Source organism: Schistocerca serialis, chromosome 3 (assembly GCF_023864345.2).
Source record: "Schistocerca serialis cubense isolate TAMUIC-IGC-003099 chromosome 3, iqSchSeri2.2, whole genome shotgun sequence".
Taxonomy (NCBI): Eukaryota; Metazoa; Arthropoda; class Insecta; order Orthoptera; family Acrididae; genus Schistocerca; species Schistocerca serialis.
Genome location: NC_064640.1, coordinates 158,402,382 through 158,420,275, shown reverse-complemented (window position 1 = coordinate 158,420,275; position 17,894 = coordinate 158,402,382). Strand labels below are relative to the sequence as shown.

General features: G+C 45.7%; 1 protein-coding gene across 1 annotated transcript in view; it reads left to right on the top strand.

The window, feature by feature from the left end:
* Positions 1-17,894, top strand: part of LOC126469863 (organic cation transporter protein-like) — a 373,860-nt gene that overhangs the window by 213,757 nt on the left and 142,209 nt on the right. Inside the window, exons 3-4 of the mRNA XM_050097173.1 lie at positions 9,396-9,499; positions 16,875-17,029. Coding sequence (XP_049953130.1) covers positions 9,396-9,499; positions 16,875-17,029 — 259 coding nt within the window. The remainder of the gene's footprint in view (positions 1-9,395; positions 9,500-16,874; positions 17,030-17,894) is intronic.

Here is a 17,894-nt window from a genome sequence, read left to right as displayed (position 1 = left end):
TATGCAGTGGCTCAATACCTGTATATTTAATAGGATCATCACATGTGCTTGATGCTTGCAAGCAGACGGTATTTGTTTTCGATACATGGGAAGAGAGAGCTGCAGTAAAAATTTTATGGAGTTCTCTATCGGATGAAGTTAGTGGAGCTTTTATAGTTCGTAATTTTTTCTCTGTTGGATGGTACAGAATTACAATGATAGCATCTTGGGGCGATAGACGTGAATGGGACCTGAGGGGCACCGATCTGCTTTGGGCTACAGTACCTGTATGTAATTTGGGGGGGACACCACAAACATTAGCAAAATTCTTGTCCTTCTCCAAATTCCCGCCGGCCGGAATGGCCGTGCGGCTCTAGGCGCTACAGTCTGGAACCGCGAGACCACTGCGGTCGCAGGTTCGAATCCTGCCTCGGGCATGGATGTGTGTGGTGTCCTTAGGTTAGTTAGGTTTAAGTAGTTCTAAGTTCTAGGGGACTGATGACCTCAGAAATTAAGTCCCATAGTGCTCAGAGCCATTTGAACCATTGTTTTCCAAATTCCCATAATGTCTTTTATACTAGCTCATGTTGCAGGAGCAGGCTTCGTTTGGCGCTGATCTTACACATCGTACATTGTTTGCGGAACTATGACAACATGTTCCCATTTTCACCAATTGCTCAAAACGTGGTCCTGTCGTACTAACTCAGGTCTCTCTGTTTCTGCATGGGTTGCAGAAGGTGGCAGATATAGATCTCTCCGACTTCTGCTCATTTCCGACTTAAATTGGAACGATCTCATCCGCAAAGCTGCAGGAATGGCAGCAGTTGCAAGAGGCATAGCGAATATCTAAAATTTTACTGTAGCAGATAGGTTCAAAAAAGGTGACTCAAGATAGGAGAGTGCCAGAAAAATGATTATCTAGTGGCTGTAATCGTTAAGGTTTCTCCATAGGATAAAACGCATGTATGTGGTTGAATGGAAAGACTTGATTCCAAACCATAGACATCATTTCTACCGAAAAGCATAGCACTAGAGATCTGAAAAGCTAGTTTACATTTCTTATACAACCTCAATCAGCACATCATCTACTGTTTGTGATCCTTCTCAATCAACCATCGCATATAACCCCATGGATATATCACTGAAACTTTGACGTGGCATCGAGACAGAATGCGTTACAACTACTGGAGAAATATCTAGCGGCGGTATGAGGGAGTTGCAAATACTGGTTTCATACCATGTTCCTTATCCAAATCACTTACTAAATTCGGTAATTTTACTACGAGGTTGCACTGTCGGCGACGTGTAACCGCACAGTTGGTGTAATAGTATACACTCTGGAGATCACCGTCTATATTCAGTGTCGCAGTATTTGTCTGGAGAAACCACTTCATTCAGAGGTAATGCAATACCTCGTTTTATAAAGCCAGTATAGCTTTTAACACGGATACTTGTGAGCAACTGTAAAACCAAAACTGCTTGTGACAGTAACATACAGTAGTTGTTGCGAACGTGTTTTTTAACATCTGTCGGTTTGTAACACGATTACATTTCTCTTTCTAAGATGAAGTGATACCACTCGCAAGAAAATTTATGAGACATGTCCACTCATCGCTGATCTTTGCTCAGTATTACTTAATATCACCAGCAATCAGTTATTGGCGAAGTATTACACTTAGTAGTAAAGTATGCTTGATAGGTTCGTCTTGAGCATCAAGCTTATAAAGTATGTGTGTGTGTGTGTGTGTGTGTGTGTGTGTGTGTGTGTGTGTGTGTGTTCAGACAAGAGCAAGGGAATTACTATGTCCATTCATAGGGAAGGCATGGATTTGACGTGGAATACAGTAATAGCAAAGGGAAAAGTATGTCAAGTCATAAGAATGGTACAGATATTTCTATTTCCGGGACCACAGCTGTCAGCAGGATGTATTTCCGATACTTCACTCATTGTCGAGTGTTGTCCAATTGAGACCACGATCGTAATATTTAATTGTAAGTATAGCAATCAAATATACACTCCTGGAAATGGAAAAAAGAACACATTGACACCGGTGTGTCAGACCCACCATACTTGCTCCGGACACTGCGAGAGGACTGTACAAGCAATGATCACACGCACGGCACAGCGGCCACACCAGGAACCGCGGTGTTGGCCGTCGAATGGCGCTAGCTGCGCAGCATTTGTGCACCGCCGCCGTCAGTGTCAGCCAGTTTGCCGTGGCATACGGAGCTCCATCGCAGTCTTTAACACTGGTAGCATGCCGCGACAGCGTGGACGTGAACCGTATGTGCAGTTGACGGACTTTGAGCGAGGGTGTATAGTGGGCATGCGGGAGGCCGGGTGGACGTATCGCCGAATTGCTCAACACGTGGGGCGTGAGGTCTCCACAGTACATCGATGTTGTCGCCAGTGGTCGGCGGAAGGTGTACGTGCCCGTCGACCTGGGACCGGACCGCAGCGACGCACGGATGCACGCCAAGACCGTAGGATCCTACGCAGTGCCGTAGGGGACCGCACCGCCACTTCCCAGCAAATTAGGGACACTGTTGCTCCTGGGGTATCGGCGAGGACCATTCGCAACCGTCTCAATGAAGCTGGGCTACGGTCCCGCACGCCGTTAGGCCGTCTTCCGCTCACGCCCCAACATCGCGCAGCCCGCCTCCAGTGGTGTCGCGACAGGCGTGAATGGAGGGACGAATGGAGACGTGTCGTCTTCAGCGATGAGAGTCGCTTCTGCCTTGGTGCCAATGATGGTCGTATGCGTGTTTGGCGCCGTGCAGGTGAGCGCCACAATCAGGACTGCGTACGACCGAGGCACACAGGGCCAACACCCGGCATCATGGTGTGGGGAGCGATCTCCTACACTGGCCGTACACCACTGGTGATCGTCGAGGTGACACTGAATAGTGCACGGTACATCCAAACCGTCATCGAACCCATCGTTCTACCAGTCCTAGACCGGCAAGGGAACTTGCTGTTCCAACTGGACAATGCACGTCCGCATGTATCCCGTGCCACCCAACGTGCTCTAGAAGGTGTAAGTCAACTACCCTGGCCAGCAAGATCTCCGGATCTGTCCCCCATTGAGCATGTTTGGGACTGGATGAAGCGTCGTCTCACGCGGTCTGCACGTCCAGCACGAACGCTGGTCCAACTGAGGCGCCAAGTGGAAATGGCATGGCAAGCCGTTCCACAGGACTACATCCAGCATCTCTACGATCGTCTCCATGGGAGAATAGCAGCCTGCATTGCTGCGAAAGGTGGATATACACTGTACTAGTGCCGACATTGTGCATGCTCTGTTGCCTGTGTCTCTGTGCCTGTGGTTCTGTCAGTGTGATCATGTGATGTATCTGACCCCAGGAATGTGTCAATAAAGTTTCCCCTTCCTGGGACAATGAATTCACGGTGTTCTTATTTCAATTTCCAGGAGTGTATATGTGACTGGTTTCCTAGGACGATTCTGTCTAGGGGTGCGTGGCGCCCGGCTGTGGTGGCCTGTGGCAGGAATCATTCACGTTTCCCACTAACAGCAGGAGCCTTCCGAATGGAGAAGCCTGCTGGGCTGCAGGAATGTAGCTGACTGAAATATGTGATCCTCTAAACGGCCGAATAGCGAACTAATGCTTAGTATGTGTTGGACAGTCTTTGTGATCGTGTGGAAATTTGAGAAGATTCAATATGGTTGTGTGTTTGCTCTGGACCATTATTCCCTCCCATGTAAATTGTCTGATTGACTGCTTCTGCACGTTTCCCGCCTTTATTTGTTTGAGAGAACATCGACTGTGGTGTGTGCATCTAGCAGGTGGAAGACACATTTGCTGGTTCTCTAGACATGAGAAACACATTAGTTGACTTTGTAAATTATAAACATAATTTGGAATCTGCTATATCACCGACATCGATATTCACAAATCAGATTCCTATATTTTTTTCGAGTTTTCACCTAAAGATCTTCGTAGACAGGATAAGTTTCTAGTTATTCAGTGGTTTACAGCATGTTCCACCTCACTAAGGTTGTGGGTTTGTACAGAAAAAATTTCCAGTCTGTATCTTCGGAATTATACTGTGCAAGCGATCGGTAGCATATTGCTATGTGCTTGATATCCAAAAGTATCGCGAAAATGGCAAGACATTCTGGCACACCATGTGAAAATACATATTTTCCTGTAATCCCAGTCTGGAGATGAGTGTAGCAAGCAAGCAGGTAGGTGCCACAAATTGTGCCGAGGGCACCCGACGCAGCATTTGTGCAACAGTCTTCACAGTTTACGTACGAGTGTCTGGTGGTTGTTAGCTATATGCAGGATGCAGAAGTGGTGACTATGTATGGCGCAGGATATGAATTGCGTGTTTACTACGTCGATATGCCGGCCGGTGTGGCCGAGCGGTTCTACGCGCTACAGTCTGGAACCGCGCGACCACTACGGTCGCAGGTTCGATCCTGCCTCGAGCATGGGTGTGTGTGATGTCCTTAGGTTAGTTAGGTTTAAGCAATTCTAAGTTCTAGGGGACTGATGACCTCAGATGTTAAGTACCATAGTGCTCAGATTCATTTCAACTACGTCGATACGGTATGTGGTGGTATACAGCCGGGTTGGAGATCGGTTTCATGCTGAAATATCGGCGCTTTCGTCGTCAGTGGCAGAGAAGAGTAATTGAGGAAGTGTCTTCCCATATTTGACGATCTGTAGACCACTTTTGCAAGGTTTAACTGTCAGTGCAATATGGCGATCTGTACAGAATAGTTTCGCCGCTGAAAGCCTTGTCAGCAGTAAAAGAAAGACAGGCAGTGCTCCCACACCGGCTGGTAAATTCAGTAAGTGTCAATCAGTATGCTCCATTCATGCACAAGACATCATTTGTGCTGGGACGTAGGAGCCTCTACGGACTGGTTCTAGCAAGATGGGGCACGGTATCTACGGTGGGACCGCCATTGTAGCATTGGGACATATCCAGCAGCTATAGGACACCGAAATTTCCAGCATTTTTCTCTACTACAGGACAGTGCTTCGAATTATGTTTGTATAACTGTTCTGATTTTCCCGTCTGTTCTTAGACAATGCTCTTTTTCCAAACAACATGAATGCTTTTACACTCCTGGAAATTGAAATAAAAACACCGTGAATTCATTGTCCCAGGAAGGGGAAACTTTATTGACACATTCCTGGGGTCAGATACATCACATGATCACACTGACAGAACCACAGGCACAGAGACACAGGCAACAGAGCATGCACAATGTCGGCACTAGTACAGTGTATATCCACCTTTCGCAGCAATGCAGGCTGCTATTCTCCCATGGAGACGATCGTAGAGATGCTGGATGTAGTCCTGTGGAACGGCTTGCCATGCCATTTCCCCCTGGCGCCTCAGTTGGACCAGCGTTCGTGCTGGACGTGCAGATCGCGTGAGACGACGCTTCATCCAGTCCCAAACATGCTCAATGGGGGACAGATCCGGAGATCTTGCTGGCCAGGGTAGTTGACTTACACCTTCTAGAGCGCGTTGGGTGGCATGGGATACATGCGGACGTGCATTGTCCTGTTGGAACAGCAAGTTCCCTTGCCGGTCTAGGAATGGTAGAACGATGGGTTCGATGACGGTTTGGATGTACCGTGCACTATTCAGTGTCCCCTCGACGATCACCAGTGGTGTACGGCCAGTGTAGGAGATCGCTCCCCACACCATGATGCCGGGTGTTGGCCCTGTGTGCCTCGGTCGTATGCAGTCCTGATTGTGGCGCTCACCTGCACGGCGCCAAACACGCATACGACCATCATTGGCACCAAGGCAGAAGCGACTCTCATCGCTGAAGACGACACGTCTCCATTCGTCCCTCCATTCACGCCTGTCGCGACACCACTGGAGGCGGGCTGCACGATGTTGGGGCGTGAGCGGAAGACGGCCTAACGGTGTGCGGGACCGTTGCCCAGCTTCATGGAGACGGTTGCGAATGGTCCTCGCCGATACCCCAGGAGCAACAGTGTCCCTAATTTGCTGGGAAGTGGCGGTGCGGTCCCCTACGGCACTGCGTAGGATCCTACGGTCTTGGCGTGCATCCATGCGTCGCTGCGGTCCGGTCCCAGGTCGACGGGCACGTGCACCTTCCGCCGACCACTGGCGACAACATCGATGTACTGTGGAGACCTCACGCCCCAAGTGTTGAGCAATTCGACGGTACGTCCACCCGGCCTCCCGCATGCCCACTATACGCCCTCGCTCAAAGTCCGTCAACTGCACATACGGTTCACGTCCACGCTGTCGCGGCATGCTACCAGTGTTAAAGACTGCGATGGAGCTCCGTATGCCACGGCAAACTGGCTGACACTGACGGCGGGGGTGCACAAATGCTGCGCAGCTAGCGCCATTCGACGGCCAACACCGCGGTTCCTGGTGTGGCCGCTGTGCCGTGCGTGTGATCATTGCTTGTACAGCCCTCTCGCAGTGTCCGGAGCAAGTATGGTGGGTTTGACACACCGGTGTCAATGTGTTCTTTTTTCCATTTCCAGGAGTGTATGATTTACAATGTTTTCTCGAGCGTGCACATACATGATGAAGGCTTTTAGCGTTGAGAACGTGTACCATCGGTGAGACGTGTGTTGAAAGCAGGATGTCGCGGTTTCCAGGAAGGGTAGCACAGGATGCCTCATTAGGACCATCAGGATGAATGCATTCGTTGTTATTCTTTTAGGGCGAGAATTTCAATGCCGACAAGCTGAGGCACCAGAAAAGCTCCTACAACAGCAACAAAAGCGACTGTTAATTATTTCTGCAACACTTCGCGATTTCTGAGAGGTAGACTTGGCTCTTATTTACATAGACCTGTGACGTCAGTATAAGACTGACAACCTTTTATCTACACTTACAATGGTGAGTCGATTAGTAATTAGATCTTTGCTGGGCCGCAGATAGAAAGGCGTTGTACCAGGAACGGCAAACAAGTGAACGTGGCCCAAAAGCGTCTCCCATATGGGACCGACATGAGCATGCCACCAAGCATACATACCTTGGAACTCTGTAGGGAACAGTTCGCTGACACGTTGCTGTTGATCATAGTTCGAAAGTGTTTTTATGTGCAGTGAGTGTTTGTGCACTGCATCATTTTTGGCTGTTTAAGCATTGTGAGCATGTTTGCATAGCGTTACCCATGGATTATGTTTTGAAAATTTATGAATTGTTTTCATGTCTGTTGCATTATTTTGTGCACATGTGTGTGTGTTGTGCAATGCATTATTTCAACAGTTTATAATTAGTAAGCGTGTTTGCAGAGCATTATGCATGCATTATTTTGACAATTTATTAGTTGTTTGCACATCTGTATATCAGTATACTGCATTATTTCGGTGATTTACAAGTAGTTCACAGGTCTGTAGGCTGTGTGTTGTGACCCCAAGCATGTCAGAGCAAGTGTTTTGTATCAGTGTAATAAATAAACTAAGTGAAATCCACCCCTAAATAAATCATTCCAAAATAAATAAAGTGCACTGCTTCCTCTCTCCAGCAACTGGACACCCCCGCCCCCTCCCCTACAGACCGCCATGGGACGACAGCGCCCTCTGGTGGCAGTACTGTGTACTAGGTCAGTTGGACTCGAGACCTGATGGTGAACACACTGGCTGGAGCTACTGCCTATGACAAATCAAATTGTTTAAATAAAGACTGCATGCAAAATAAAGACTTACTTCCATCCTATCCGTCAGCCCAGCCCAGGCTGAGTCCTTTTCCCACCAATTTCAAGGAAGAGGTGACGGTCCGATGACTTACGATAGTGGAGGTAGCCCAAGTGACCTATTTTCCCAACACTTTCTTAGGTTAGTGGAGGTAGCCCAAGTGAACTATTTTCTCGCCAAAATTTCAACTTCCTACCATGACGTCATTGTGACATTGCCATATCTCCCACCGCCATCTTGGATCCGCCATCTTCAACAAATCTGGCTACAATGCAGAGTGGGGTGTACTATTAAGTCAGGCATATTTGACTGCTCACCAGCACAATGATATGTGTATATACATTTTCTCTCTCTTTGCACCATTTGCAATTCGATGTGATATTTGTATCTACACAACTAAAAGACTTTTTACACTCCTGGAGGACTATAAATAACATTTTGTTATTCTGTCAAATTAAGCACTATCAGTGTCAGCTGCACAAGATGATAATTATATATTTTTTCTTGACTACATTGTACTTACGTAATCTTACGCTGATGTTTATGTATTCTATTACTTTTTTAAAACATCTGATGCTATTCTTCTCAAATTATTATGTAAGAATTTTGCGTTTGCTCCTTGCCAACATGTTAGGCAAGTATCACTCCACAAAATTTTTAAGTGAGGGTGGGAATTATGAAAGATGGACATCTGTAATTCTGCTGTGTACATACATAAACTCTGATCTGAGGTCTTACTGTCGCGTGTAGTGGAGAGCGAGCAGTTGATGACGGGAGTCGGAAGTGGTCGGACGCAGTGTGCATTGGAGAGAAGCCGCGCAACATGAGAGGTCGCAGCCTGCTCGGATCGTGCTAGTAGTGTCGAAAGAGACTTAGGTATTCTACATCTACATCCACACTCCGCAAGCCACCTGACGGTGTGCGGCGGAGAGTACCTTGAGTACCTTCTATTCCAGTCTCGTATTGTTCGTGGAAAGAAGGATTGTCGGTATGCCTCTGTGTGGGCTCTAATCTCTCTGATTTTATCCTCATGGTCTCTTCGCGAGATATACGTAGGAGGGAGCAATATACTGCTTGACTCTTCGGTGAAGGTATGTTCTCGAAACTTCAACAAAAGCCCGTACCGATATACTGAGCGTCTCTCCTGCAGAGTCTTCCACTGGAGTTTATCTATCATCTCCGTAACGCTTTCGCGATTACTAAATGATCCTGTAGCGAAGCGCGCTGTTCTCCGTTGGATCTTCTCTATCTCTTCTATCAACCCTATCTGGTACGGATCCCACACTGTTGAAGAGTATTCAAGCAGTGAGCGAACAAGTGTACTGGAGGATTTTCGGTAATTTGCCTTTTCGCTGCACGTAGTTATTGGTTGCTTGTGCATTGGAGGGATTTTGTGATATTTTGTATATATAAACACTGAGGTTAATATTCGTTTCTTAGTTGTGGACAGAAACGTGTTTATTCAGTATAGACATTGTGGAATAATTAAGTCTGTGTTAAGTTTGTCAGTCTTTAAATAATATATTGCAAATATAATTGACTATAGACTGTATTGGTTTGTTTCAGTCTTTTTACACTGTTTAAGGCTAGTTGACCGAACCCCTCCCGATCATTCAGTTCCTGTATATAAAAATGTGGCAATAATGGTTGCAATTATTCCCTGCTTGCATTTCAGACCAAACCACTCAGTTGTTATTTGTATTTTACGTGACGCTATTTTTTTATTATTATTATTTTTGCAGTGGGACCTCGTCTGCGACAGAGAGCAACTGGCCAACGTTGCACAGACGGTGTTCATGTTCGGCATTCTTATCGGCAATGTGCTCTTCGGCATGCTGGCTGACAGGTACCGTGACTCTCCGATCCTCAGAGTACCATTTTATGCGTAATTTATTCAATATATCAGGGAGGTTTCAGACCATGGAGAAGCTGTGCAAAGCAGATAATTAGTTTAAAATTGATTATGGCATACTACAAGAAACGGAACAAACCTTTGGCAATAACATTTGTAGATTTTAAGAAGGCATATGCCTGTCTCCACAGACCTTCAGTATCAAAAATTTTAAGAAATCTAGGACTCCATCCAAAACTAATTAAAATAATACAACTCACTCTAACCAACACCAAATCGAAAGTGAAGTTTAAAGGAGAAATTTCGGAACCATCCCTCATAAAAACAGGCTTAAGATAAGGTGACTGCCTATCACCATTACTGTTCAACTGTGCACTGGAATACATAATGAGAGAATGGTACAAGGACAATCCAAGAATGATAAGAATTGGAAGTGCAAAAGATGATATTAGCTTAAACTGCTTGGGATTCGCTGATGATCTTGCTCTCCTAGCCAACACCGTTCAAGAATCCAGGCAGCAAGTAAAATCACTACAAGAAATAGCAGAGAAAGTAGGCCTTAGAATATCATTTGAAAAAACGGAGATTATGCTAACTGATACACCACTTGCAAACAAAATTACAATAGAACAGGAAATCAAAATTGTTGATAAATTTAAATATTTAGTCGAAATAATAATATACAATCTAAATGAGAAGCCACCATGGCAGAATAGAATAAAAAAAAACTAAACTACGCAAACTACATTACCAAAACTACATACAACAAAAAAAGCGTATCTATAGATGCAAAATTAAAACAGTATAAAAAAGTTACACACCCAGAAATAACGTATGCAGCTGAAACTATCTTCAAAACAACTAATCCAGTAGAAATTGACAGAATACTAAAAATAGAAAGAAGAAGAATTAGAACATGTATAAATAAACAGTATAAAATAAATGGACATTGGAAAATAGCATCAAATGAAACAGTATATAAGAAAATAGAACCAGTCATGAGCACGATCAGGAAGAAACGCATCTCATTCTTTGGACATCTGATGAGAACTCCAGAAAACAGAATTAGTAAAAAAATAATACAAAAATTGTGGAACAGCAAGAGCGACATTAAATGGATCACAGAAATTAAGGAAGATACAAAAGAACTCCAAATTACAGTAGATGACCTAAAAAACATGACAGAGAAAACCAGAATACTGCAAGACCCACAAACCAGACTACAAATGAAAATCAATAAAAGGAGTACAGGAAGAGTGGTCTCAGACGAAGAAAGAAAGAAAATATCTGAAAGAACGTAGAAATATTGGGCAGACAGAAGAGCAAAACACCTTTCATATAAGAATAGACTCTAATAATTATATTACCAAAATGTGATATTAAGTTATTGTTGAGCCAAATTGTATCCCTGTGTAACAACTCATTTAAAAATTTGTATTTTTGACTAGAGTGGTCCAATGAAGGCCATAAAATAAATAATAATAATCTCCTACGTACAGGAAATTAATTTTTCCAGTCCCATGGAAACGCCGATACAGCGTGTTAGAAAAGAAATGTCATGTATACCTGCAGGAGGTAACATAGATCGAATCTAGAAAAGTTCCTATCATGGTACGTCCGGAAGCTAGTTGCTGTTAAGACATGGGCCAATCTGTCCTGCATTGGTCACACACTCCTGTAACGTTTGCACATCGTCCATGGGTAGGGTGCAAAATAACGTTGTAAATGTTCCCATAGCCAGAAATACAACGAATTCAGATCTGGTGAGCTGAAATACTGTTACTGGACGTTAGATTAGATAGACTTTCATTCCAATTGATCCGTAGTGAGGTCCTCCAGGATGTAGAACATGTCAGAAAAACAATAATAAATGACAAATATTTACAACTGAAACAAATGAGCTAATGTACCTTCCACAGGTTCCAAGTGGAATGATCGTCATTTTTTAATGAACGCTATATGAGAGAATCATTTTAGAAACACTAACGCACTGAATTTAAAATATAAAAAATGTTTTTTTTATTTATAAGGTAATAAACATGTAATATAACTACTATAATACTTATTTACAATGAACACATTACTGCACTGAAATGGTGCATATTACTGCACTGAAATTGAGCAGAAGTTATATTGTACTTTATATTGTGGTGAGGTACTGTCACACGATCCGTAGAAAATGGAATGGTGTGCCGTCGTGTATAAATCACAGACATTGTCATTCTTGAAAGTTAACGTCCTCCAATAGCGCTGGTAATTTGTTGAGAAGAAATCTGTGATGAACTACTACTTTTAGTCTGGTTGGTAAAGTGTATAGCACCATGAGTCAGTAACCGACAATTGCTGCTCATACATAGATATGGAAACGTTTCTGATGCCTCACTTCCATGATTGCTCCAGCATTTGGATCCTCCTACACGTGCATATTGTGGTAATATACTAAACCATTTCTTGCAAAGGCCTACACCGCCAAGTATTTCATATTACTCGTTAAAAGTAAAACTATCCATATCTCATCAGGTATTGGTTTCTGGACGTACAGTTATAGGAACTTTTCTTCTACACTCCTGGAAATTGAAATAAGAACACCGTGAATTCATTGTCCCAGGAAGGGGAAACTTTATTGACACATTCCTGGGGTCAGATACATCACATGATCACACTGACAGAACCACAGGCAGATAGACACAGGCAACAGAGCATGCACAATGTCGGCACTAGTACAGTGTACATCCACCTTTCGCAGCAATGCAGGCTGCTATTCTCCCATGGAGACGATCGTAGAGATGCTGGACGTAGTCCTGTGGAACGGCTTGCCATGCCATTTCCACCTGGCGCCTCAGTTGGACCAGCGTTCGTGCTGGACGTGCAGACCGCGTGAGACGACGCATCATCCAGTCCCAAACATGCTCAATGGGGGACAGATCCGGAGATCTTGCTGGCCAGGGTAGTTGACTTACACCTTCTAGAGCACGTTGGGTGGCACGGGATACATGCGGACGTGCAGTGTCCTGTTGGAACAGCAAGTTCCCTTGCGGGTCTAGGAATGGTAGAACGATGGATTCGATGACGGTTTGGATGTACCGTGCACTATTCAGTGTCCCCTCGACGATCACCAGTGGTGTACGGCCAGTGTAGGAGATCGCTCCCCACACCATGATGCCGGGTGTTGGCCCTGTGTGCCTCGGTCTATGCAGTCCTGATTGAAGCGCTCACCTGCACGGCGCCAAACACGCATACGACCATCATTGGCACCAAGACAGAAGCGACTCTCATCGCTGAAGACGACACGTCTCCATTCGTCCCTCCATTCACGCCTGTCGCGACACCACTGGAGGCGGGCTGCACGATGTTGGGGCGTGAGCGGAAGACGGCCTAACGGTGTGCGGGACCGTAGCCCAGCTTCATGGAGACGGTTGCGAATGGTCCTCGCCGATACCCCAGGAGCAACAGTGTCCCTAATTTGCTGGGAAGTGGCGGTGCGGTCCCCTACGGCACTGCGTAGGATCCTACGGTCTTGGCGAGCATCCGTGCGTCGCTGCGGTCCGGTCCCAGGTCGACGGGCACGTGCACCTTCCGCCGACCACTGGCGACAACATCGATGTACTGTGGAGACCTCACGCCCCACGTGTTGAGCAATTCGGCGGTACGTCCACCCGGCCTCCCGCATGCCCACTATACGCCCTCGCTCAAAGTCCGTCAACTGCACATACGGTTCACGTCCACGCTGTCGCGGCATGCTACCAGTGTTAAAGACTGCGATGGAGCTCCGTATGCCACGGCAAACTCGCTGACACTGACGGCGGCGGTGCACAAATGCTGCGCAGCTAGCGCCATTCGACGGCCAACACCGCGGTTCCTGGTGTGTCCGCTGTGCCGTGCGTGTGATCATTGCTTGTACAGCCCTCTCGCAGTGTCCGGAGCAAGTATGGTGGGTCTGACACACCGGTGTCAATGTGTTCTTTTTTCCATTTCCAGGAGTGTAGTTCTGATCACTACTACCTCCTGTAGGAATATGGCAATTAAAAGAACAAGAACAAAAAAACTTTGTATACAAAGTGGACAATGCATAAGCATGAGGAGAACATAATCTACGACTCAACAAGACACAGATTGTAGATACTAAAGGTGATATGGGCAAACCAAGAATTATTAAGAAACGCTTTTAGAAATAATAGCTTTGCAAATGTACATTTTCTAGTGATGGGAAGAGGTTGTTATGAATGGCAATGGTATTTGTTAACAAATAATTCGACTGGTAAGATGGAAAGTTTCTTGTCCAACATATGGAGAGGTGTGGGGAAGGTTCTACAAATGTAGTATTGATTTTCAATCAGATAAAAGCACCAGCTGCATTTTTTCTTTTAATTGCCACGACTGATTTCTGCCCCTAAGACCATATTCCAATTGGTATACGTCTATAGTCGAGAGAGCACACAAACGGGCTGCAATCTCTCTGGCTGCCTAATTACGTACTCTGACAACTATAGACATGAAGCCACTGGAAAATGTTTTTGGGGGCTGAAACTTGCCTTGGTGCAAGTAAAGGAAATGTAAGTGCAACTGATTAACTTATCTGATTTAGAGAGGAAAAAATCTTACACACACAGTGACAAATGTAAGGTCATAAGTAGGCAGACTTTCGTAGAGTGACACTGTATGAGATGGACTTCAAACAGCACTGTCAGATATTTTGAGATTACGAAATTGATTGCATTTTGCTAATCCGGCCTGACGTCAGCTGTTTGTGACAGATGAAAATTTGTACGAGACAGGGACTCTAATCCGGATTTTCCTCTTACCGTGAGCAGTCGCTTTAACCACTTCGGCAAACCGAGGAAGCCTCTGGGCCCGACCGAATTTTCTGTATTTCACGGAGTCCACAAGCCTTGTTGATTCTTGCACAAGACGAGAGAAATATTTTATCGTCATTTTAACCCGTCGAGTTGACGTCAGTGACGGCTAAAATATCTGTTTTTCCGCAGTGTTTGTATCTTCACATTACACTGCCCCTCAGACGTGCATGTTTGCTCAGTGAGAAGAAATAAAAAAGTGAAGGTTTGCCGATGAGATTGCAGTTCTGTCAGACGGCAGAGGACTTGGAAGATCTTTTAAACGAAATGAAAAATGTTCAAAAAACAGATAACAAGATGATGCTCAACGAAGTAAAGCAAGGGCAGTGGAAAGTAGTCGAATTAAATAAGGCAATGCTGAGGCAAATAGATCAGGAAATGAGACACTAAAAAGCAGTCGATGAGTTTTGTTACTTGGGTGGCAAAATAACAGATCATGGTTAAAGTGGGGGGGGGGGGGGGGATATGAAATGACAGACTGGCAATAGTAAGAAAAGCAATCCTGAAAAAAGAGGAATTTGTTAACATTGTGAATATACACTCCTGGAAATTGAAATAAGAACACCGTGAATTCATTGTCCCAGGAAGGGGAAACTTTATTGACACATTACTGGGGTCAGATACATCACATGATCACACTGACAGAACCACAGGCACATAGACACAGGCAACAGAGCATGCACAATGTCGGCACTAGTACAGTGTATATCCACCTTTCGCAGCAATGCAGGCTGCTATTCTCCCATGGAGACGATCGTAGAGATGCTGGATGTAGTCCTGTGGAACGGCTTGCCATGCCATTTCCACCTGGCGCCTCAGTTGGACCAGCGTTCGTGCTGGACGTGCAGACCGCGTGAGACGACGCTTCATCCAGTCCCAAACATGCTCAATGGGGGACAGATCCGGAGATCTTGCTGGCCAGGGTAGTTGACTTACACCTTCTAGAGCACGTTGGGTGGCACAGGATACATGCGGACGTGTATTGTCCTGTTGGAACAGCAAGTTCCCTTGCCGGTCTAGGAATGGTAGAACGATGGGTTCGATGACGGTTTGGATGTACCGTGCACTATTCAGTGTCCCCTCGACGATCACCAGTAGTGTACGGCAAGTGTAGGAGATCGCTCCCCACATCATGATGCCGGGTGTTGGCCCTGTGTGCCTCGGTCGTACGCAGTCCTGATTGTGGCGCTCACCTGCACGGCGCCAAACGCGCATACGACCATCATTGGCACCAAGGCAAAAGCGACTCTCATCGCTGAAGACGACACGTCTCCATTCGTCCCTCCATTCACGTCTGTCGCGACACCACTGGAGGCGGGCTGCACGATGTTGGGGCGTGACCGGAAGACGGCCTAACGGTGTGCGGGACCGTAGCCCAGCTTCATGGAGACGGTTGCGAATGGTCCTCGCCGATACCCCAGGAGCAACAGTGTCCCTAATTTGCTGGGAAGTGGCGGTGCGGTCCCCTACGGCACTGCGTAGGATCCTACGGTCTTGGCGTGCATCCGTGCGTTGCTGCGGTCCGGTCCCAGGTCGACGGGCACGTGCACCTTCCGCCGACCACTGGCGACAACATCGATGTACTGTGGAGACCTCACGCCCCAAGTGTTGAGCAATTCGGCGGTACGTCCACCCGGCCTCCCGTATGCCCACTATACGCCCTCGCTCAAAGTCCGTCAACTGCACATACGGTTCACGTCCACGCTGTCGCGGCATGCTACCAGTGTTAAAGACTGCGATGGAGCTCTGTATGCCACGGCAAACTGGCTGACATTGACGGCGGCGGTGCACAAATGCTGCGCAGCTAGCGCCATTCGACGGCCAACACCGCGGTTCCTGGTGTGCCCGCTGTGCCGTGCGTGTGATCATTGCTTGTACAGCCCTCTCGCAGTGTCTGGAGCAAGTATGGTGGGTCTGACACACCGGTGTCAATGTGTTCTTTTTTCCATTTCCAGGAGTGTATTTAAGTGTTAAGAAGTCTCACGGTATTACTCTGGAGTGCAGCCTTGCATGGAAGTTCTACGTGGACGATGCCAGTGCCGCAGAAGACTGTTGAAGGTTAGATGGGTAAGTCGAACAATTAATAAGGAGATACAGCAGTGAAATGTGGAAAAAAGAAATTTATGGCACAGCTTGGCTAAAACGGGGTTCGGTTGATACGATACATTCTGAGGCAGAAGCAACCATCTGTTCCTTCATGGACGGAAGTGTATCTCTGTGTGTGTGTGTGTGTGTGTGTGTGTGTGTGTGTGTGGGAGGGGGGGGACGGGGGGGGGGGCAAAAAGCGTAGAGGGAGACCAAGGCTTGTCTGCAGTAAGCAGGAAAAAATGGATGTAGGTTGCTGTAATTTTACAGAGATGAAGAGGATTACACAGGATACATTAGCGTGACTAAAAACAACATAATCTTCACCTGATCCAAAACACGATGATTCTGTTAAAGTAGTTTCCGACGTACATGTGACTGTCTCCATTTTGTAAAAACGGCATTAATTGGCTCGATTTCTTTTTTTTCAGATTTGGAAGGAAAAAGCCTCTGGTGTTTGGAGTAATAATGCAGCTGTTAACGGGAACAGCTGTGGCTTTCGTGCCGTGGTACCCAGTTTTCCTCGCTGTGCGATTTCTTCTTGCAATAGTAACTGGAGGAACGATGATAACTAGTTTTGTCTTATGTAAGTGTTGTTTATTTGTATATCTTCATCCAATAGACTAATCAGATAAAGGCACCAGATTTTTCGTTTTTAGCGCAGTACATTATTCGTTTGCATTTCCTTAAGACGTTTGACCAACCAAATGTTTAGTTGAGTCACTGTTTGCCTTTGCTCCTTAAACACCTTTGTTTGTTACCTTGTGCATGATAGACAATATAGTAATATACGATTTGCATGGTAACTTGGCAAATGATTTCCACCTGCCTGTAGAGTGCTGGAGGTTAGCTCACGTGAGTTCCTATGACGGAGTTCCGTGTAACAGAGGAAAGTGTAAATCACACACTGTCCTTGTATCGACGACGAGGTCGAATCAAACATTTCAATGACCAAAATTACTTTGTGTGACTTTTCAAGCTTTTCCGACGAATCTGTTGCAAATACAATTCTCGGGTTTGCCGCCGAATAATACTATGCAAATCCCACACTGTTAGACATCCTCAGGTGGCCGGCCGGAGCTAAATACAAGGAATACTGTAAAATATTAAAAAAAGTAATTCAGACATCTAAACAAATGCACTACGAGAAGAAGATAGCAATGTCAGGGAACAAAATAAAAACAATATGGGATATAGTGAAAGAGGACACTGGTAGAGCCAGAAAGGAACAGGAGCAAATAGCACTAAGGGTAGATGACACATTAGTAACCGATGGGCATAGTGTGGCAAATCTATTTAACAAGTACTTTATATCCGTTACTGATAGAATGGGATTGTCAGGATCAGTAAATAATGCCCTTGAATATCTGAAACTAACCTTTACAAATAGCTTCAGCTACATGAATATGTCACTCACTTCACCAAAAAAAATAACTTCCATAATAAAATCT